At 45.5% G+C, this 23,145-nt stretch overlaps 1 protein-coding gene across 1 annotated transcript; it reads left to right on the top strand.

Moving 5' to 3' along the window:
* Positions 1-4,280: 4,280 nt before the first annotated feature.
* UBE2QL1 (ubiquitin conjugating enzyme E2 QL1) lies at positions 4,281-22,582 on the top strand. The gene is made up of 2 exons (XM_066560029.1): positions 4,281-5,427; positions 21,250-22,582. Exons 1-2 carry the CDS (start codon positions 4,639-4,641, stop codon positions 21,379-21,381), a joined length of 921 nt encoding a protein of 306 aa, XP_066416126.1. The 5' UTR covers positions 4,281-4,638; the 3' UTR covers positions 21,382-22,582.
* The last annotated feature ends 563 nt before the right edge of the window (positions 22,583-23,145 follow it).

Raw genomic sequence — 23,145 nt, 5'->3', positions numbered from 1 at the left:
CAGGGACTCATAATATAAGCTTAATTTTCTCTCTTCAGGCATTTTCCTATTCTATTGTGTTGTACAATTATGCCCATAAACTTCTCAGGCTCCTTGCTACAAGACTGCAAGCTACTCCTTCCAGTGCTCAGGAGAGTATTCAAATGCTTCCTTCATCATATCTGGAAGCCTTTAGATTTCCAGTGCAGATGTATTCAGGATTACTCACTGTACTGCCATTTGATCATGTGATGAAGTCAATATCCCACTCTGACATTTACTTCTCAAATATATTTATTAAGTGTTATCACAGCCCTATTCAGTCTTTGCTGAGCTATACTAAACAAGAAAAAAAGTCTTTTAATTTTCCTACAAAGATAGGACTTTTGTTCCCCTAATCATTCTAGAAATGCTTCTGTGCACTTGTTCAATTTAACATTTTCTATCACTTGGCATTAAAATTCTGCTGCATTTAAATTGAAGTAAACAATACACATATGAACTTTTTGCTGAACCACAGGTAACTCGTTTTTTGCAAACTCAGCAAAAACAAGAAAACCACTGGCCAATATTATCCTACTAGAAAACAAAAACAAAAAACCAACAAACCCAAACAAACAAACAAAACCTTCCTGCCAGCCCCAATATCTAACTGATACTGGAATGGGAGTTCAATCTCCAGCTCTCCAGCTAGCGGCAGATGCTTCTCCACCACAAGAAGAATCTGAGATGCCCTTCATCAGCTGCACCCTGCTCTGCATGGAGCTGAGGGCTGCTGCCAGACCTGAGCTTTGAATGCTGTCCTGTGCCACTAATAAATGGCTAAGCCTGAAAGCAGCTCTCCAGCTGAATATATAGGAGAAATATCTCCCAGAGGTCAGTCTGTTTTGCATACCCAGATGCCTCTCTGATTTGAAAGTCATTGCATCAGTCTAGGATGTCTTTATGCACTGTGAGTGGATCAACCAGTCCTGCTCCAAGACAAGGACAGTAGAGCCTTGTCTGGGAGATAGCAGATGAGTTCAGTTTGACTCTTGCACTTGGCAAACTGGTGAGAAGGTATAATAATGAACAAAGTTAATAGATATGTTTTTACTATTTAAGATACTAAGGAACAGAAATTTATTAGGAACGTGTAAAGAGAGATCATGGACCAAATTTGTTCTTTTTTTTTTTTGTCATTCAGGGAATATGTGGATAAGGACAGTCTAGATATAGGGGAAGTCTCCCCTGCAAGATGTTTTACCACCTGTTTTCCCTCAAGACTTTGTCACAGACAGGTAGAGAAATTATAAAAGAAAGGCCTCATAAAATCAGGCCTGCTCTGCTAAATTAATAACTGGCTTGCCCCTTCTTCTAAGTGGAGCTAAGTACTTTGCAAGTTGCCATGCAAAACCAATCTTGGAATGAGAATTCGTTAACACGACAATCTACTCCTTCAGTGAAAAACAAGCGCAAAACAATAAGATCTGTCCCAGGAGAATCAGTAGAAAAAGTATGTAAACTATAGATGTGCAAAATGTCATGTTCCAACCAATGTGGATGTATTGTTAACCAATTAGATCTGACACAGAGCCTTCTGATAATCTTATAAAATATGACCCATACAATAAGGATTCGGCTATTTCCTGCATGACGAAAATGGAGTCTTGGCTGATTTATTACAACAGACTTGACTTTAAGGCATCCAGAGTCCATACTGGACTAACCAAATAACTTGCTTGCTGAGGAAGCCTGGGTATAAAAAAGAAGAGTTCGCTCCATCACTTCAGCTTTTTGGCCCTGCAGACAGTATGGGCACAGACTGTGATGAATTTCACTACTTTCAGCACTACCAGAGCAGCTCCCTGTGGCAGCAGAACCCTGTTTGTCCAGGCACACCTATTACACCTTCCTCATTGCTGAAACTTGCTCATCACTTCTTCATTAATCTTCTGCCATTTCAGAGAGCAGTGGTGGAAGGCCACAGAGGGGATGCTTGCCTCTGGCACACCTTTGCAGAGACCTTGCTCTTTTCTTTTGGCTTCACCAATAAGTAGATATCTCAGTTATGTAAGACAGGTAAATAACTTCCTTAATGTTAAATTAATGATCACAGCTCCTGCTGCCACCTGGAACACCATGCAGAGACCTTTCAGTTACTTTTCAGTAAAACATTAATGTAGCCAGCACAAAGGCTCACGTTGCTGGTTGGCAGTGTGCTTCAGTTCCATGTCTGTGCCACATGACCCTTCCTGGCCCTAGGTATTCATCCAGAGGTGACCACTGAGCACCTTGTTCCACCTGACTGACTGTGGGGACTGAAGCTGCAGGTGAGGATTCTGTGACTGCCAGTTTTGGCACCAGAGCAGGAACAGTCTTCCAAGCTGTCCCATCAGGTTTCTCAGTACCCTGCTCCATATGCTGATAAGAATTTTCCATGTCTGCCTTAGCTTCTCCCCCTTGCAAGTCCTGCTGGAGTAATTTTCCTGATGAAGCACAGATTACTTTGTTTCCTGGAATCGTCACACACCACGAGATGTCTGGGTGCAGTTTGTCTGCATTTCAGAAATTTCCCAGCTCCATAGATGGGTCATCAATAGTTCAGGGGAGTGGCATTTCTGCCACACCAGAAGGCTACTAAGGGAAGGCTTGGATACAGCTTCCTATGACCTATAAACTGAAGGTTCTTCAACTGCTCAGGCAAATGTAGGAGGTAGGAGATGAATATGAGATGAACAGAACAATCTTTGACACTTCAGCCTCCACCCACTTCACTTTCGCCAGGATGTCTGACCTCCAGGGAAACACTCTGTCAACAGTACTTCCAATACAGATCTCAGGGGTAGGGGATTTAGCAAACACCTCTCCTGCAACAGACCCAGCTAGGTATCTGCACAAAGGAAAAGATCAGAGCAACTCAGAGGGTTATCGCACTGTTAGATTGGCAAGGTCAACAGGACAGAGGGCAGGAGCAAACAAGGACAGTGTTGTGGCACCTGGGCCTCCTAGCACATCACTGACAGCTTGCTCACAGCCCTTCATCTTCTCTCTGTTCAAAGCAGACTGATGGAGAAGCAGTGGCTATCACACACAGGTCAACTCTGCCAGTATCTCCTGACATTGCTCTACAGAGTCTTCAGGGAGCAAGAGGAGATCCACCTCCAGATCCTCCACTGGGAAATGCCTTATGGAATATAATGCTGCTATGTGCACACACTGCTTATTGCTTTACATCCTCTGCACAACTGATGTAATCACACTTTGGGCCCTGCCTTCGCTATTCCTCAATTCAAAGCATTTCTTGTAATTTTTTTGCTTTTCCAGTGTCTGAAGGTAAAGAAGATGATGGGAACGGAGATTTTGGGAATCAGCTGCTCCTTCCTGTGTTACACAGACTCCCAGGAGGACAGACCTACTTGGTCTGGAGGGGAGGGATGGGATATGTATATCTGCTGTACTGAAGGAAGCAAGATTGTCCCACCATTCCCAACACAACAAATACCAAAATGTGCGTGCACGCACACACAAACACACACACACACACACATATGCACACACATATATACGTTATGCACTTACAAGTGTTTTTAACCATGTTTATATATCGGTTTTTATAGACATTACGTATGTGATTATACGTGTTTAGGCAGGTAGGTGTAACTATATACGCACATGCACTTATATGCCATAGTCCAAGCATGTGTCCTTACACATGACCACAGAGCTGTTGTGTCCCTGCGGTAGCTGCGGGCTCTGTCCGTGCGCACACACGTGCGCGGAGCTGCCGCGGTGTCGTTTCCTGGCCCTGTGGGCGCCGACACTCGCGCACACACACACGTAAGTGTGCAACACCTGCCCCCGCACCCGCGGGTCTGTCCCGGCGCCCCTCCCCGCCGTCACCGCCCCCGGCCCGCCCGGCCGGCGGGGCCGCTGCCGCAGCGCAGGGCGGGGCGGAGCGGGACGGTCCCCGCGCTGCCCGCCGGCCCGCTGAGCCCGCAGCGGCAGTGCCGCCAGGCGCGCGGGGGGCGCGGCGGGGCCGTGGCGGCGCTGCCCGGGCGGGCGGCCCCTCTCCCGAACAAAGGGCCGAGCGCGCCGCGGGCCGGCGCGGGCACGGCGGGGGCTTGCGCGGGCGGGCTCCGACTCCCCCGCCCGCCTCTGGGGGAGGCGCCCGGAGCGGCGCGGGGCCCGGCCCGCTGGGAGCCGCCGGGGATTGGCTCGGCCGAGCGCGATCCGAAGGTGCCGGGGAAGCCATCTGCAGCGCAGGCGGTTTCGCCGCCGCTGTGCGGGGGGAGGGAGGGGGCTCTCCCGTGCGGGAGGCTGGGGGATTTTTTTTTTTTTCCTTCCTACCTTTCCCCCCCACCACCACCCTCCTCCTCCTTCCTTTTCACGGGATCATGGCCACGGCGGCGGGGCCGTGATGTCCGCGGGAGCAGCCCCGCTGCGGCAATGCTCCCCGCCGCAGCTCTAGGCAGGAGAGGTGTTTGAGCGGCGGCCGCACATCCTCCGGCACCGCGGCGGCACCGCCACCTCTCCGCGCCCGGGACCGGCGGAGAGGCGCTTCGCCGCCCGCCCGCCCGCCAACAGCACACCCGCCGAGCCGGGCTTTAAATTGATAACAACCACACTAGAGCCCCACCGGTGCTCAGAGGCGGCAGGGATCGCAGAGCCGCGCACAACATGGCCACTCTGCTGCGGAAAATCGGGCTGATTCGGCTGCACAGCCGGGACACGGAGGACCCCAAGCACCACCACCACCGCAGCAGCAGCCAGCAGGGCTCCTCGCTCCGCGGCAGAGGCAACCAGAAGAACAGCAGCAACAAGCCGCAGCCGCAGGGCCCCCCCGGGGGCGGCTGCAGCAGCAGCAGCAGCGAGGGCAGCCCCGGGGGCCACAAGAACAAGAAGGCGCCGGAGCCGGCCAAGCAGCCCCCGCAGCAGGCGCGCTCGGGAGTCGGCCGGGAGAAGCCCCGGGAGCTGGGCAGGGAGCCCGGCGCCGGCAAAGAGGCGGCGCAGCGGCCCGGCCCCGGCTCCGGCCCCGGCTGCGGGTCGGGGCCGGCGGCGCTGGTGCCCGCGGGCCGGCAGCAGCACTGCACGCAGGTGCGGACCCGGCGGCTGATGAAGGAGCTGCAGGACATCGCGCGGCTCAGCGACCGCTTCATCTCGGTGGAGCTGGTGGACGAGAGCCTCTTCGACTGGAATGTGAAGCTGCACCAGGTGGACAAGGACTCGGTGCTGTGGCAGGACATGAAGGAGACCAACACGGAGTACATCCTGCTCAACCTCACCTTCCCCGACAACTTCCCCTTCTCGCCGCCCTTCATGAGGGTGCTTAGCCCCCGCCTGGAGAACGGCTACGTCCTGGATGGCGGGGCCATCTGCATGGAGCTGCTCACCCCCCGCGGCTGGTCCAGCGCCTACACCGTGGAGGCCGTCATGAGGCAGTTCGCCGCCAGCCTGGTCAAGGGGCAGGTAGGGCTCCCTGCTGGGCGAGGAGCACACGCCTCCATCGCTCGGGGTGCGGGGCTGAGCGGGGTTCGGGTGGGAACCCCAAAGGTGGCCAAAGGACAGCCCCAAAGGACAGCCCGCGGCTGTCCGCCACCGGGCCCGCTCCTCCCCGAGTACCTGGTGTCACCGGTGGGGCGAAGGCAGGGACACACGTGTTTGGCTCCGGGGTCCCTTCTCCGGCAGGTGCGGCAGAGGTGCGGGGCAGCTTTGAGGGACGAGGAGCACATGCATCTGTCGTGTCCTCCCGCCCGGCTTTTGTCCCTGTGCTTGGCTCTGCCGCCGGTGGCACACCAAGATACCGTGCTCGTTACCCCTGATGGGCACCTCACAGCAAAAGGGGGCTCTCCGGGCTCCAGTGGGGTTTGGCATTGGTGCCTCCTGCCCTTCACCAAGTAGTCGGCCATGCTCGCTGGTCCCTTGCGTGCAGTGCTGCCGCTGGCGGAGGGCGCGACGCTGGAGCTGCTGCCCCCGGGTCTTTGTCTGTGCTGTCCCGCACAGCTTCCCTCCGGGGACGAGGGGCCACCCCGGCCCTGGGGCTTGGCACACTGCGCTGAGTGTGCCGCGTGGTCACGCCGGGAGTCGTGCCCGAGCTGCTGGCAAACTTGTACAGGTTTGTACAAATCGTCCGGCCCGAAAGGAACAAGTAATTTGGGCTAGGTGCTGCAGCTGCAGCAGCCAGACGGTTCCTGCCAGCTCTCCCCTTCAAAGGAGGTGATCGGTTCTCCCGGCAGAGGATCTCGTCTGACCTGAATCGCTGCATTTTATGCTGCTTTTTTCCCCCCTTTTTCTCCTGCAGAATACCCGTAGAAGAGAAATATTTCATAAGCCGTTTTTAATAAATGGGCGAATATTGCTGGTAGGCAGTAGTTCTTTATGCCTTATATTACCCTTTGTATTATAGTGGGCAGTGCACACATGGTTGTGACAGGGTGGTTTTCCTGTTCGTGAATGCCCTTGAACTCGGAGGACCTGCACAGCTCCGTGTCTGTCAGTAAATTATACTAAGTAACTTAAATTTATATCTCGGCAAGGAGGTGGGGAAAGAATAAATAATAACATACTTTTTATTTGCTTAAAAAGAGGTTACTCCTGTTGCTTCTGTGGAATTGCTTGCCTGAGCAGAAGTAAAGGTTTGTTTCTTCTTAAGACTGAAATGAATTTTGATTTTTTAACAGGCTCTTTTGTAAGTGGCATGTCCTCCCTTTAACCTATTTGATTTGGGCCTACTGCTCCTTTTTTTTAAATCAGATAGTATTTTTCTCTGCACTTCATTTCAAGAGGTCAAGTTTCCTAGGTCACCTTGGGATATAAAAAAAACGTCTACCAAGAAAAAAAAAAGTTTTAATTAACACACAGGCTGAGGTACGTTGAAATTCTGTAGCTGCTCTTACTGCATTACACTGTTTGTTAACCTGTCACTTTTTAGAGAGGTCATAGTTCTTGTTATTTGTCACAATAATTTAGAAGGACAATGCTAAATTCTCTCATTTTGTAACAATTCAACCTCTTCCTGAGGTGTTGAATGTTAAAGGGGTTCAGTGAATATTTACTGGGTTCATAAAATGGCTCAGTGGAGAGAAGCACTGTATTGTTTTATTAGTAATAAATTCTCAGATATATAATCTGACAATTTTCTTCCCTAAACCACTTAGGAGATTTCCAGAAAGTAGTAGTAATTTTTGACTACCAGGGAATGTTTATGTGTGCATCATTAATAAACACATTTAAAAAGCAAGAGTTTCAATAACATTCTTCCAGAAGTTTGCAAAGTCAATTATGACAGAAAGAGAATTTAAAAAAAAAGGCAGAAATAAACTGCTGACAGTAACTTAGTAGTTAAATTGATATAACATGGCACGTGTCAACCTCTCAGATTGTTCAATTCAAGTGGAAAGGTTATTAGGCAGTACAGTCAATACATTTATTTTCTGGGTTATAGAGATGTTGCCTGTGATGGGTTTGCCAGCCTGTCACCGTAGCTGGGCTCTGTGTCATGGGAGCCACGTTTCTGTAATTGCACTCCCCTCGTTATGTAATCCCCACTCCATTGCATAATAGGGCTCAAAATACGGCTGGCGCTCCCCTATCCCTGTTTCATTTTACAGGTGATCCACTTTAGACTGGTTAGTTTTTAAAAATAAAGGTGGAGCTGACAGAGGGTCGAGAGCTGAGGTGCTGCATTCCCCAGCACCGTGTGGCTGGGTTTGGGTGACTCCTGCCGTGCCGCGGGCAGTCTTGGTGTCTGCAAGGAGCCGTCCCAAACAAATAGCTGTGGCTGTCACCAGGTTAATTGTGTAATTTCTGTAAGCTGCCTGCAACCTGCAATAGCATGAAATATTCAAGATGCAGTTCATCAGCAAGGCTGGAAGGGTGAGGGCCGTTCTCCATTGCCTCAGAATAAACTTGCCTGAGCAAATGGCAGCAGCCATTGGGCTGAGGGTGAAGATGGGGCACTGCTGCCACCAGTGAGTCAAAGGGACCTTCCAGAGAAATGTCACTGGTTCCCATCAGTGATTTAGCATGAAATCACCATGAATGCTCCAGCCTGTGACGCATCTAAGAGTGTGCCTGGCTGGCACGGGTGCCAGTGTGAGTGGGCAGGGCTGAGTGTTCTGCTGGCACACCTTCCTCCTTGGGGCAGTCCAGGGGATCCAACCAAGGTGGCTCATTTTGTTGGACATTTCTCGTCAGTCCCATTTTGCTGAGCCAGCTGTGGCACTGTCATTCTCTGCTGGTTCTTCAAAGAGAAACAGCATTTCTTGGTCTCTTGGTAGAGCTAGTAGTGGCTGTGAGCATGTATGACCTTCTGTTTTTTGACAGAGCAATCCAAAAGCAGATAAAAGTAACATTGAAACTACATTTTCAGACAGTTAAGATTCTTGACAAACTCAAAAGTTTTTTCATGGATTTCACAGACTTTTTCGCAGAGTAGAAGAGAAATTGCGATAATTCATTCTGACATCTCACGGGATGTCACTCAGCAGTTGTGTCTGTATAGAAACTTAAATGTGTAACAGAGAAATTAAGCACTTTTCGGTTGCTTTTCAGCATTGCACTTATAAGTGGTGAAACCTGTGTCCACGTTCCCAGACCTGAGCATATCTCCCAAGGCCTGGATTTTAAAGCAGGGTGGCTATTTCTCTAGATTTCACCAAGCAGGAACCATATGTCTCAGGTGACCTTGCTTGAGAGATGCCCTACCTTTTGGGATGCCACCATGAATCTAGCATTGTACTTTTTGACTTTTTTGTCTGTAAATAAAAATGCTCAAAGTGAAAGAGAGGTGACTTTTGTTTGAATATAACAATTCAACAGCCCCAAATTTAACTTTTTTTTCCCCCTCAGTTTTCAAGGAAAAAATGTTAATTAACAAACAAGTTGGGGTTTGTTTGGTTGGTTGCTCCAGCTATTCAGCTGAGAAAATCAATTATTCACACAGCTCTAGTCAGTATCTTGAGGGGAATTCTCAGTACATCAAAGGCCAAAGACTGTTTATCTGTCTGGGATCCAGGATCCTATTTTAAAAAACTTGGTGTTGTCCTTAACTCAACTGTAGCCTTGCTTTTAAAGGGATGACTTTGTACTTGCTTCCTGCACAGTCAGCTGCTCGCTGGCTCCTGTCATCACAGGCAAGAGCTTGGCCCTGCTGAACCAGCGAAACAGTCGCTGTGAGCTGCTTTGGAGCTGGGGTGCCAGCCAGGGAGGTGGGGTGATGCTAATGAAATAATTTAAATACCAGTTGTTTATCGTCCTGGAGGCAACTGTTCGACCTGTCTGTCTAGGCAGAGCTTCCCTTGCCTGCCTCTCTGTGCCTGTCCAGGCCTTGGAGGTAGGCCATGGAGTGTTACTCCTTCTTAGCCCTTTAGAATGATTTATTGGTCATTTCAGAGAGAGGTTTAACAATTGGTCAGTTGCTGTCCACTTCCAGATAATGATGTCATTGTCACAATAATATCAATAATGGAAGGAAGGAAGGAGGAATGGTACCGGGTCACAGCAGGAGGTTCATCATGCTCTCCTTGGGTGACAATGCACACAGATGAGACCAATGCCCATGTTTTGGGGAGGAGTCATCTCTCTCCTTTGAAAGCATGGTAGATGATATGGTCCCAAAGGAAAAGGAGCCGACTTTGACCAAAAGTAAGAGAGGGTTTTGTGTCTTCTAATAGATATGTTGTTTCTCACTGGACAGAATGGTTTGGTGGATGCTTAAAAGAGAACAAAGCTGTATATACCAGTGTCCAAGTAATGCATCAAGGCTTTTGTTTTTTTTCTTTTTTTGAGAGCAACAAACAGAGCTGCACCTGATCCCTTGGGGACTTCAGATGTAAACTTGCAGTAGTTTACAAGGCTGACCAGTAGATGCCTTGTCCTCTTTTTTGCAAGTCCCTTGTTCTGTCCGTGGAGACTGCCAGACAAAGGCAGCTGTCAGGTAACTGTCAGCTCTGCAGATTGTCATGAAAAAGGTCTTCGTTTGAGGGAAGTACTCCCTTGTTCTTCCAGTGAATAGGAGGAACATAAAAAAAAATTTCCAGGATTCTTGCAGGGAATGGAAGAAACATATAAATTTTGCCAGGACATATTACAATAGGAACAGGGTACCCCTAATTCTGAGTATTGTTGCTGTTGTGGGCTTTTATATAATAATTTAGATAAAAATCAAAAGATAGTTTATAGTTAAGCTTTAATTTTGTATCAGAAAAGTTCCTGAATTCAAATAAAAGTTGTTGATGTCTTTGATCCCTCACATTGCAGCATTAGAAATACCTCAGTGGGGCCCTGTTCATTTACTTCAAGTGCTGTGTGCCTCGTATGACTATTGAACGGATTTATCTTTCCATTTTAAAGATTCTAATATCTCAGCTGAGTTTTACCAGGTGGAAACAGCAGAAATGGGCTTGTTTTATGACAAACAGCTACAGAAGGTAGCTGTTAATCATAGTCTAAATTACTCCCTCTTCATCCTTTCAAACAAAAGTGTGAGCGAGCAGATAGCAGATGGGACTTGCACAGTGTCCAGGAGGTCAGCAGACTCCAGGTCTTTCAAATATGTATAGCAGAAATTAATTGCAGATCCATGGGTTTTCATACTCCAGATGCTGGGTTTGAGGAGTGTAGCCATGAATAAATCAGCTAATCTCAAAGGCTGCAGAAATGTACAGAGAGCACAGTGGTCTCTGAATTATTTGGAGCCATTGTATCCTATTAGGCCCTTAAAAATTAAATTGTTTTACTTTTTGCTTATGATTAGTTGCCTGAGCAAGTGATTATGGGTATCCTCAAGAGGGAAAATGTTGCTTTAGGTCCAGGGGTGAAAAACATCGACTCATATACAAGGATGACAGAGGAGACCAAGACTGTGTTAGGGGACTTGTCTACCATAAAAAGGTATAAATGCTGGGCCAAAGAGATAACAGAATATTGTTTGTCTACAGAGGAAAATCAAATCTACTTACCTTCTAAGATGTCTCCTTCATTTCATTTGAGAAACGTAGGATTAGAAGCTGAAGTTTAAGTAGGAGCATATGTATTGAGATGCTGGGCCTGATAAATGGGCTGGAAAAAATAATTGTTCATGTGTACTCTGATATATTGGTGTTCTGACCATCCACTATTATTATGCAAATATATTCTGCTGAGAGGAATGAAGACACAGGGATTCCAACTCATTGAAATAGGAGGTTGGTTTAATTCTTTTAAAAAGCAGAGGGAACATAATCTCCATTTTTCTCCTTCAAAGCATAAAAATGAAAATTTTAAAATACTTTCAACTATCCCTATTACTGTTAAAATAGTTATCAAATGAACGAAATCCCTAAATTAAGCCAAATTACTAATTTTAAAACACGCTTTTATTCTTCTTGGCATTACTTAGCTGATCTCCTAAATAAAAATTTGAAAGAATTGTGGCTTTGGATTTTGTGAGAAAATTGAATTTGCTAAAAAGAGCAAGATTCTTCTTCCCTGAATTATATAAGAAGTGCTCATTTTCTTCAGTGTGAGTGTTCAGGCAGAGAGAACCGTGTACCATTGGGGTGCTTTGTCAGATACTTCACTGAAAATTGTATTTTTTCGAGTGCAGAAAGCCTAGTCATGAAGGTTGATGTCCTGAAGGAGTAACCTAAATAACCCACTTTCTATTGTGAGGAAGATTTACTCTTCCTTTTACAGGCTAGCCTTGAAAATATGCAGCTTTCCTAGCATCCACACAATGCCCAGGGATTTCCATGCATGACCGGATACTTCCAGATTGAAGATTTGTAACTCCACAGTAATTCAGCTCCTTATATGCTGGGAGTCTGATTGCCAGGCATGATCCGTGGCGTGTCCCCCTGTGGGCATCTGCTCTCACAAAGTGGGACGGTGGTTAAGTAACATAATATTTACTGCGTTTCTTTTTCCAGTCTCAGCTCCTTGGGGCTGGTGAGAGAGTCAGTGAAGGGCTCTGCTTTTCCTTGACGTATTCAGTCCTTCACATGCAGTTTCCAGTTTTCCCCTGTGAATGCCAAAAAAGGTAATGCTGGCATTCAGTGCAAAGGGAGATGGGCGGTGGGAGGATTGCTGGGTGCAATTCCTCTGCATTAAACAGGGAGAACCTCAGATGCTGTGGTAGTTATGCTGGTTGAATGGCTCAAAATGTGTCTTAATTGTAAGGTACACAGGATCCAGTTGTTGCACTTGTAAATGGAATAGCAGGTTTCTCATGGATATCATTGTATTTTTTGAAAGTGCGGGGTCTGGTCTGTGTTGTACTCCACAAGTCATTTCTGGAGGCTGCTGAGCATTACACGGTGTTGGCCTTTAACTCCATCTGGAAACATCAGTAACTGAGTAGGTCCTGGAAGTCTCAGGACAAGCTTTACAGGGAGGATGTGATACTGTTACCTAACCTGGCTCGCAGTGAAATGAGCACTGCACTGGGGAAAGTGCCTGAGCTAGGGAGAAGCGTAGGTGTGCTTTGATGAAAGTGAATTTGTAGTCCTTGCCGGTGTGCACAGAACAGGTAAGTGGGCACCACACTTCAGATGTTCAGGTGATTCCTCTTCTGAAACAGGATAAAGGTCCCAGTCTGATTCACCCTATTCCTATTCAAAGTCACACTGAGGAAGGATACATCAGGCATGTCCGTCCTCAACCCCACGTGGCAGATCCATGCGCGCGTTGTGCACGTGCAGAGTCTGTCCTTGGAAAATGTCTTTTTATCTGCTTCACGATCTTGTGCGTTTGCTTAGTTAAAATCAATGATTCCCATTGATTTAATCCTTTGCTGCACAGGCTCTCCAAAAGCCATGGAACTTCTGCAGTGACTCCTTGATAGAGTTACAAGTCAGCTATAATCACAAACCTGCATTGAAAGATGAGTGAAAATAAACCCAAGGAAGGAAGACATAAGCCTGTATTATGAAATGGCCCGGAGCTCAGATGCTTGTCATAGTCAGGCTTTATGAGCTGTGGAATGACTTAGTATTTCTCCTGTTTCTAGGCTTGTGCTACAAAGGGTAACAAGCCCCCAGCTGCAGTAAGAAGGACTCATTTCCATAATACGTGTCCATGAAAAAAACAAAGCATCATTAAACAGAAGAAATTGATGTTATTAGTTTTTCAAATTTTCTAATAATTTCTAAAAATATTAAATTTTCTGTGAATTTGATAGTGTTATCTCCATTAAAATATACCTGGCATTGAAGTGTTCTATAATTATTTGTGGGAGGAGGTTGGAGCACTTAGCCTGAGAAAAAGTGATCTGAGTTTACCTTCCAGGTTTTGCCACTGACTTCAGGTGCAGTCGTATAACTTCACTATATTCCTCTTTCCCACATGTAAAGTACAGGCAAACTTATAAATGACCCACAGGTCGTTTGAGGATATGTGCTTGAAGCACTCAGAGGCCTCTCTGAGTAGATGTCCATGTGCATCAGTATGAAACATACTGCAGTCAAGAGATTGGCACATTCATATAAATAGCAGTAGAAAAGCACATCCACTTGTGACTTTCATCTTACTAAATTTGGGTTTAGCTCAATTATATGTTCCCAGAGGCAACCTGCTTTTTACTACGGTTTTGCTCTTGTTTTTTTGTTTTTGTTTTAACATTGTAAAACTTAGGGGAAGGTGAAGATAGGCATTGTTGTGGTGTCTTTGTCTTTAAAGCCTGTCACAAAGGATGGTTGGGTTGGCTTTGCTTTGGTTGGTTCACACTCATGACTATGTCTGACTGGGGTAGCTTCAGGTTCCTGATGTGGAGGACCTGTGGGCTTATGCAGAGTTGCGGTCATGTTCCCAGCCTTCTCACCTGGACTGGCCTTCAGGAACTCTACCAGTGCCTGGTTCCACATACAGGTAGTCCAGTGGGCTCAGCAAAAGACTGAGAATACGTAGCAGAGAAAACATCCCTCTGTCACCTAGACTAGCAAGTGCCCTTCTGGTGGCAGGGAACAGGGACTGCCTCTTTTGACAGAAGCCCACCATGTTGTCATACCTTCAGCCCTGGAGGTGCTTGAGTCACCAATAATGTAGCCAGCCACACAAATTTTCTTATTCTTTTGCCAGCACGGAGTTTGTCCCACCCATAAGATGCAGGGAGGGAGTTTCTACACCCTTATCTGTGCTGAAATCAAGCTGCCAGCTCGGTGCTGACTTAGGGAGAGGCGAGGGAGAGCAGCGCAGTGCTCTGTAGCTGTCAGACAGAGATTGGGGCTGTAAGTGTTTGTATCGATTAAGAGCTACTGGCACTAGGCTACTGGCACAGACAAATGAGCATGAATAATTACTCAGCTGCAACTCAGATTTCTTTTTCCTGGACAAAGAACAGTTATGCTCCCAGAAGGCACAATTTATAGGATGCTTTAAAGCCAGAACTTGCTATGTTTTTACTTCTCTTATGGATTATTCTTAAAAAGGAGACCAAAAATGCATGGAAGTACTGCTTTGGAAATTACACATTTGCAGGAAAACCTCCTTGTTTTAATTCACTTGTGCTGAAGCATTATGAGTATTTGTCTGTATCACTTTCTGTACCGCTTTACTTTAGCTATAGCTAATAATCATATACAGTGCAATATAAATTGTGTGCAGTTTTTGAGACATGATTAACTGTGCCTCATCAGTACATGAAGGAAAAAAATTATAAACCATGTAATTGGGGGGAGAGACTGTGTATATTGCACTCTAAGAGCGATGTTGTGACACATTGCAATCACTGCACTGAGAGCATGACAGTACTCACTTCAGCATCGCTCTGCTTTTGAATGTGTCTCTAAAGCCAGTGGAAATATTTTCCTCTGAAAGCTTGTTTAAATATTCTAGAATAAGGCTGGTTCAGGCTTGAGTGCTGAGTGCCTCTGTTCCTTATCAGAAAATGTTTGAGTGTGTTTGCATAGAATAGTTGGGGCCCAAAGCCATTAGTCACTGGCACATAATGGAATATATTAAGTACCAGAAACTTTTAGCATGCTTCAATATTTAGGAAATCCATGGATTTTGTGTCATACATGGAGAAACCTGGCACAACAGACTTGGAAAATGGGCATATCGTTGTGGTTCATCTTCCTGTCCATGGAGGGATCGCCATAGATGCCATGTCTGGCATAGTGACTCTCTGCAGTCTTTTTGTGCCTCTCTCTCTCTGCTTGTTTTTCATCTCTTTTGACATTTACCTAGGGTTGGGTCAGCAGAACCTGCTGTAGAGATCTGTTAAGAGATGGAGGCAGAAAAGGGAACTGCAGCCATCCGTGTGTCCTTATGCTGGCTTACATGATGGGCCAAGGTTAGCCCCACATGCAGAAGGCTTGTGTGATTTGCCCTTGGGAGACCAACCTGGAGTTATTTGCATTGCCAGGACTAATGAAAGTACACAGGGCTGAGGAGATTGTGTTAAGAGCTGTGCTAGCAACGTGAAGGTTTGCCTGCTTCTGAGTCTCTTAGCTGTGCACTACTGGAAATTTACACAGCTTTTTGTTAGCTGGTCCAGGTAAAACACCTGGATGTGACTGAAGGTTTGCTGTGACACCTCAGAGATCCACAACACTGGAGCTTACATTGTTTCCACAATAACATCATCCCTTTAAAGGCTCATGGCTGTGTACACTGAATCTCTGAAAATTTGGAACCTAATAAAGCAGGGAGTTCCCTGAGCACAACCTTGAAGGGTTCAGGACCTGGCTGTGCAGTGCCACAACTGGCCTGTGTTGGCAGTTCAGCTCCAAGTGTCTAAGCTGGACTTGGAGACCACCACAGCTCCCTTCCAGACAGTGCTTTTGGTGATTGCATGATCCTGTGGAAGGCTGACCTCTGTTACATAGTCCCGTCCTTCTAGGGAGTGCTAACAGGACACAGATGGAAGCATACCTGGTTCTGCCCTAAAATCATTGGGTTGGGATCTGGGAGCTACTATCATTTATTTGACAAGAGAGGGAACTCTGTTTGTCCAGAGAAATCCTCTTGAGGCTGTCCTGACTCTGCAAGGACCAGAAGAAATGGCAAGACTGCTTTTCATGATACCATAGGCCAGCTGTGGGTAAATATATGGTCATAGTGGGCTCGAGAGTTTCAGGCTTCATATTTGGCTTCTGTACAGGATGTAACTCTGTCTTTGGACTACTTTGTGATCTGGTGATGCTGGGGAAGAATTGACATGGCACATTGCTGACAGTGGTACTGACAGATTTTAAAGAGCTAATAGTTCCTGAGTTGGATGTTTTTCAGGATATGCTTCGGTGTCACAGAGCATTATGAAGGGGAGATGTGTTCACAGAGACTACTGTGGCATCACTTGGAAGTAGAGAAGCTGCCAGATTTGCCCACAGAGGTCTGTAGATGTGAATGTGTCATGTTTTAACCTCAGATGCCAACCAAATGCTACACAGTCACTCCCTCACCTCATCCCCTGGCTGGGGAGGAGATTCCAAAAAAAGAGTAAAAACTTGTGGGTGAGATAAGGAGTTTGGTAATTGAAACTAAGTAAAATATAATACTAATAATAATAACAAAATATTGTAATTAAAGACAGAGAGACAAAAAAAACCACAAGAAAACCTAGTGATGATGCACAATACCATTACTCACCACCCACTGACAGATGTCCAGCCCCATCCCCAAGGAGTGATTGGCCCCTCCCAGCCAACTCTCCCCAGTTAATATACTGGGCATGATGTTCTGTGATGTGGAACATCCCTTTGGCCAGTTCAGCTCACTGTTCTGGCCATGTTCCCCCTTGGCTTCTTGTGTGCCTGCTCACTGGTAGAGCACAAGGCACTGTGAAAAATCCTTGGCTTAGTGTGAGCATTGCGCAGCATCAGCTAAAACATCAGCGTGTTATCAACATCATTCTCATGCTGAATCCAAACCACCACTTCTACTAGAAAGAAAATGAACTCTATTACAACTGAAACCAGGACAGGGGGACAAATCATACATGAGGTTCACCTTGGCTCTTCTGCTGAGCATGGCAGGAGGGAGTGGTTGGTCCCTCGGTACGGCCGGGGTCCTGAGAAGGCTGCCCACAGCAGATCGTGTTCCAGGAGGTCTTTCTGCCCGCCATTATCAGGGTTATAGACTGGATGCTCATCAGCTGTTTGTGCAGGCTCATTAGTTCGGGCAAAGCCTGGTTGAGTGGCATGCAATTGCTCACTGTGCCACGCAGGCTGGCCACAGCAGGAGCACGAGCGAGGGAGGAGGCTGAGCGCAGCACACGTCCCCTGCGCCTCAGCACGGCTGCAGGAAAACCAGTTGGGTGCTGTGGCATTGCTTTCACCTTTCATATGTTTCTAGCTTGTTAAAATTATATCTTGATAAGTACATGAAGTCACAGCAGATGGCAAAATCTGAAACGTTCTCTCCAACTCTTTAATTAGGTTTTCAGTTATCCCTTTATGAAAGGCGCTCCGCGAGTGTCTGAAAGTATTGCAAGTATTTAAATAAGCTCCTGGTGCGACTTCTCAGAGCTGAAGTCGACAGTGATATCTTTATGAAAGGCTCCTTGGGGTTTTGCTGTTGTTTTTAACCTCTTGTGGAATGTTTTGATCTTGTTCAGATACCAGTTTGATATCTTTCCTTGATGTGGTGCCGGACACATCCAAAAGTCAGCCATGCAAATGATCTGTATTCCTTACCCTGGCAGTAGTGGCACATGTGGTTTGGGGATTGGTCGAAATGCAGTTGTGCCTGACAGAGCTGTGGACAGCACATATTTACATACTGTATTTACCAACACTGCCATGTTTACAGAATGCAGCAGCTCACAGGCTGCCCAGAGCTGCTTGTTTAAGTAGCAGGCTGAAAATAAACTGTAGTCAGGGCTGGTAGTGATACCTGGTAAAACATTTGACACTTTCTTCTATAACTGCGTCCAAAATTACATTTTTTACTTAAATTTGGGAAGAATTTTTTGGGAATGGCAAAAATCTAAAAATCAGTAAGACGGTAGATACCACCCAAATATAGGCTTGAAAACATCTGAAGTTGGTCAGCTGAAATTCCAGCCTTCTTTCTTTTTACCCCAGGTTTACTTGAGGCAGCAAATAGGGAAACTTTCAGTCTAGGAGGTTAAATTTTATCCAGATTATAAACATCTGACAGGATATTGGTTAATAAGAGACAGTACTGACCGTGCCACCCATAGTTCCTGTATAAGCATAGAAATACATGGACTGCAGCAGGGTAGAATTAGCTGGCCTTTGATGGTGCAGTTCACATACAACCTGTATATGGTACCAGAGTGGAAGTGGATTTAATGATCCCTTGCATTAATAACAGAAAGGTTTCAGAATAATCTCATGAAATGATGCTCCTTTCATCTGATATGGCTCCAGTAACATTTTACATGATGTGATGATCCTTACTACATCATTACAACACCAGAGAATTCTTACATTCCTTCTTTGAAAGCTGTACATAATCAACACCAAATATGAGCTGTTCACAATGCAAAGGTCCTACTTCTAGGTGCAGCTTACTATTAATACTTTGTAAAAGCTGGGTGAGATGTGAATCGTACTGTCCTAGTGCTATGCATATAATTCAGAAAGCTATCAAAGCCTTAAAGGATAAAAAATAATATGCAAAACACAAGAGATGACAAATGGATCTAATCCAGAAATTAAGCAGCAGAGTAAGTTTATATTTACTTTCAAAAGTATTTCATTGGTGAGATTTTGAGGACAGCATTTTCTGTGCTGATTTAATCTTCTGTTGCATTTTGTTTTTTCTTTTCCTGTCTCTCTGCATGTACTTCCAACAAAACCTCAGATTAGGAAGAAATTTCACAATGTTTTGTAACAACAAAAATACTCCTGCAGAATAATTGTGATTGATAATTATATAGGATATAATTATGTATTATAATTATTGAATAGGATTTTAAAACTATATTACCCAGCTTTATTTAATTATTCCATCTATCATAACTAAAAATGAGCATTTTCTAAGAAAATTTATGATCAGGACTCAATTGAGAACCATTCAGATCATCCTTATTTGGGACATATTAATTGCTGAATTTGTGTGGAGACGTAGAAGGTGTCTTGCTGTTTGGTCTATGAAGGGGGTTTAAAGAGGAGATAGATTTCTAGTCTGTAAATGGCAGCCAGGGAGAAAGGTGAGGAAAAGCATTGACAGGTAAAACAGATGTTCTGGGGAAAAACAAATGGGTACAAATTGACTGTGAGTAAAGGGAGGTGTGAATTGGAGGGTGTTCGTAATCTTTGGTTAAGGTGTTCTCTGAGAGACCGCTCAAACTGCACTGAAAAATTATTTGCTAAAACAGGAGTAGGAAACAGCTTTTTCTTTTATGTGTCCATAGTTTTGCTGTAACAGGAGCAGTGCTGAACACAAAAGAGCCTCTGCAATATTGTGACAGCTTTCTAGAAAGAAATTGTTTGTCCATGCTGCAGACTAATCTTACTCATTTTAGTCTGTAAAAGCAAATTTGCTACCCCGAGGACAGATTTTGTTTTCTTTTTTCCCATTTCCTCTCTTTTCTTCCCTCAATATACCTGACTATTTTCTCAGTATTTGTTGCATGCAATGCCAATTTTTGGTTTAAATTCCAAATTGACAATAAAATCAGGGAAGCAAAAGATTATTTTTGAGCTAAAAACAGGAAAAAATGAGAACATACTAAGTTGAACAGAAAAAATGATAACATACTAACTTGGTTCTTAATAATTGTAACACTGTAATATGGTATCCGCTCGTCAAATACAATTTATTGTTAAAAAGGCTTTCAGTGCAATCTATCAAACAATTACTAAAATTACTAGACTAGTGACTTTAATAAACTTCTATTTTGTAACAAATCCAGTAGGCATAAATACTTTAAAGGTATTTTGATTATTTTTTTAAAGGTATTCATTGTTGTAGAGTGGTAATAATCTGCAGCAATAATTCTTTCTTTTATCTCTGTTGGTTGGTAATTGACACAGACCAGTGTGAAAAATTAGGTAAGATATTGATAACTCAATAAAAGTCTCTACTGCTAAACAAAGATTTGAATTTTCATACAGCTGTGCAGTTAGAGGTAATATAATTATAGCAGGGTAATAAAAATGCAGTATATGCAAATGGATGTATTTTCTTTCATTACCAAACTTGGTGTGAAGGGTAATAAACAAATTATAAGTTTAGATTTAAGATGGAAGCAAGGTGGTTTAAGGCCCTCCATTTAGACAGGGCAGAGCTGTTCGTTTCTCACGGGTAGGTAGGTGGCAGGAAGAGGGATGGAGTGTGTGTCCCGCGGGATGGAGTGTGTGTCCCATGGGATGGAGTGTGTGTCCCATGGGATGGAGTGTGTCCCATGGGATGGAGTGTGTCCTGCTGGATGGAGTGTGTCCCGCGGGATGGAGTGTGTCCCATGGGATGGAGTGTGTGTCCCATGGTATGGAGTGTGTCCCGCGGGATGGAGTGTGTCCCCGGAATGGAGTGTGTCCCGCGGGATGGAGTGTGTCCCATGGGATGGAGTGTGTCCCCGGAATGGAGTGTGTCCCCGGAATGGAGTGTGTCCCGTGGGATGGAGTGTGTCCCGCGGGATGGAGTGTGTCCTGCTGGATGGAGTGTGTCCCGCGGGATGGAGTGTGTCCCATGGGATGGAGTGTGTGTCCCGCGGGATGGAGTGTGTCCCGCGGGATGGAGTGTGTCCCGCGGGATGGAGTGTGTCGCATGGGATGGAGTGTGTCCCCGGAATGGAGTGTGTCCCATGGGATGGAGTGTGTCCCGTGGGATGGAGTGTGTCCCGCGGGATGGAGTGTGTCCCATGGGATGGAGTGTGTCCCCGGAATGGAGTGTGTCCCATGGGATGGAGTGTGTCCCCGGGATGGATGTGATCTTGGTGTCCCTGCGGGGGGCACGGCACGGGCAGCCCTGAGCGCAGCCGTGCCCGGGCGGTCGCTGTCTGCCGGGAGGGGTGGGCAGGAAGGGTCTCACGCCGAGCATGGAATGCCGGGGGTGTCCGGGAGCAGCCGAGAGGGAGGCGAGCCCCGAGGCACGGCCGCGGCAGCAGCCACGGGTTGCTGCAAGCAGGGCAGCATGCCAGCGCAGGGGCTCGCCGGGAAGGAACAGCCCCGCAGATGCCTTCTTTCTTTCTTTTCTTTTTTATTTTTTCCCCCCTCTTTTTTACCCGTTCACTGAACATCATTTTAAATCATCTCTGATAATGCATTTATGTTTAGGAACTATGCTTGCTGGAACCCGTAAGTGAATGCCTCTCGTCCTAATGAGTTGAAAAGTTAAGCTGTGGTTTCCAGATGCGTGTTCACGTCTTTAATGAAGGTTTTCTTTTTGTGTTTGGCGCAGGGCCGTATCTGCAGAAAAGCTGGCAAATCAAAAAAGTCGTTCAGTCGAAAGGAAGCTGAAGCAACATTTAAGAGTTTGGTGAAGACCCATGAAAAATATGGGTGGGTCACCCCGCCCGTCTCTGATGGCTGATGTTAGCAACCTGCACTTGACAAAAATGCTGAACAAAAGTACTGTGACATCTCCTCAGTGCTGTACACCGCCCATCCTTTTCTACTTCAGCTTCAGTTACATACCATGAATGTCAAGCAGACATCTAAGTTATTTATGAACAGATGTGTTTACAGAGGGAGAGAAAAAAAAATGCTGTGTAGGATTATATTTCAAGACTGGAGAATGGTCATCATTGAAGTCACTTGAGCGGATGCTGAGATTGCGTCATTTGCCCCCATACAGCCCACATTGTCTTCAGCTTCTTTCCATGACAGCAGCACCAAACAGCAGTACTGGAAAGTCTATCCATTACTGCTCAGTTCATTTAAATGTAAATGAAACAGTTAATATTTAATAGGGAAGCAGTGCATTGCAGGTACATGTTTGCTGTGCTGTTTATCTTTGTCTCCTAGCAGGTCAACATAACTTGAAGATTTGTCTTTATGTGGAACTGTGGTCTGCTGTGACTAAATTTAGACCTCATTTGTGCTCTATATATGACCTTTAATTCATAAACAAAACCAGAATTAAAATGCTGAGAGGTCCTAGTGTTGAAAAATTATTAAGTGGAATCACCCAACCGGTTACAATGTGCTCTCTGTGCTGATATTGTGATGTGCTGTTCAGAAATAAACCAGTGCAGTTAGCTGAAGGTTAGGTGGTTTTTTAAAACACGTCCACACCAGGGCTCAGAGGCGTTGGTCGGTGGTAGCAGAAAAATTATTACCCTGGCAGTACCTTCTGCAGTAGCATGTGGCCTGTCAGCTCTTCAAAGCAGCAAAACAAATGAGTGGAAATGGACAAAACAACCTTAAAATTTTATCTGTTTAATTTTGAAATGATATGCCAGTAACAGAGTAAAAATTTTCGAGTCAAATGGAACATGGTTTGTAAGATGATTTGCATGACTGGAATTTTTCTTTTTTATTTTCTCTCAATAGACATTGTATGTACTTAGAGCCCAGTATCTGAGAAAACCCACTGATGTATATAAATGTCCTATTATTTAATCATTAAAATTTAAGTTTTCTGGTAAACAAATTGAAAAAAACAACTTTCTAAGGGACTCCATAAAAGCTGAAGGTAATGTTAAGAATGGTCTAGAAAAGCATTAAAAAAATGTGGATTCCGAATGGAAAATCGTATTGGACACGTGCTGAATAAAATCACCAGTATCGTTTCTGCTGCCTCAGGAATTCAATCATTTTGGCCAGCTTTTGTATTCAAAGTAATGGGTTTTTTGTTGTGAGATTCTAAGCACCATATAGATGTATCTGTTGTGGTGGTATTTTAATTGAAAGTAGGACAGTATCGATTGTAAGACTGATTTGGAGGGGGAAGGCAGTGTGTGTTTGGAAGCACTTCCCATTATACGGCTAACACAAGAACAAATCGAAATGGTTGACCAGTTTCTGTTTGTGTTACAGCAACACTGGAGACTGTACAGAGAGCTTGGGGGTCTGGAGTTTGATTTAAAACTACATGCAGCATAGAAGAACAAAAGGAGTACAATGGAGTTCAAACACAAGAGAAGAAGCAGCGGAGCAGATATTCTTGCAGTGCTGGTGCAAAAACGCTGTTCAGTGAGGCTGTTGAGCTTTGTCAGCTAGATAGGGAGAAAAATAATCAAAGCCTTCACCAAAAGGAATATGCAGGTCAGAGCCATTCAGTTTTGTGGGCACTGCAAGAACCTGGTTTCTTGCACTTCTGATCTCCATCAGTAGTCACTTCTCTTTCTCCTCT

The sequence above is a fragment of the Molothrus aeneus genome, chromosome 1 (assembly GCF_037042795.1).
Source record: "Molothrus aeneus isolate 106 chromosome 1, BPBGC_Maene_1.0, whole genome shotgun sequence".
Lineage (NCBI taxonomy): Eukaryota > Metazoa > Chordata > Aves > Passeriformes > Icteridae > Molothrus > Molothrus aeneus.
The sequence above is the reverse complement of the archived record's forward strand: the minus strand, read 5'-3'. Positions and strand labels throughout refer to the sequence as shown.

What these genes read in the sequence shown, in the direction of transcription:
- UBE2QL1 (XM_066560029.1), top strand. Translation starts at nt 4,639, where the DNA reads ATGGCCACTCTGCTGCGGAAAATCGGGCTGATTCGGCTGCACAGCCGG. An exon ending in CCAGCCTGGTCAAGGGGCAG is followed by an intron (nt 5,428 to 21,249) that starts GTAGGGCTCCCT and finishes TGTTTGGCGCAG; the next exon opens with GGCCGTATCTGCAGAAAAGC.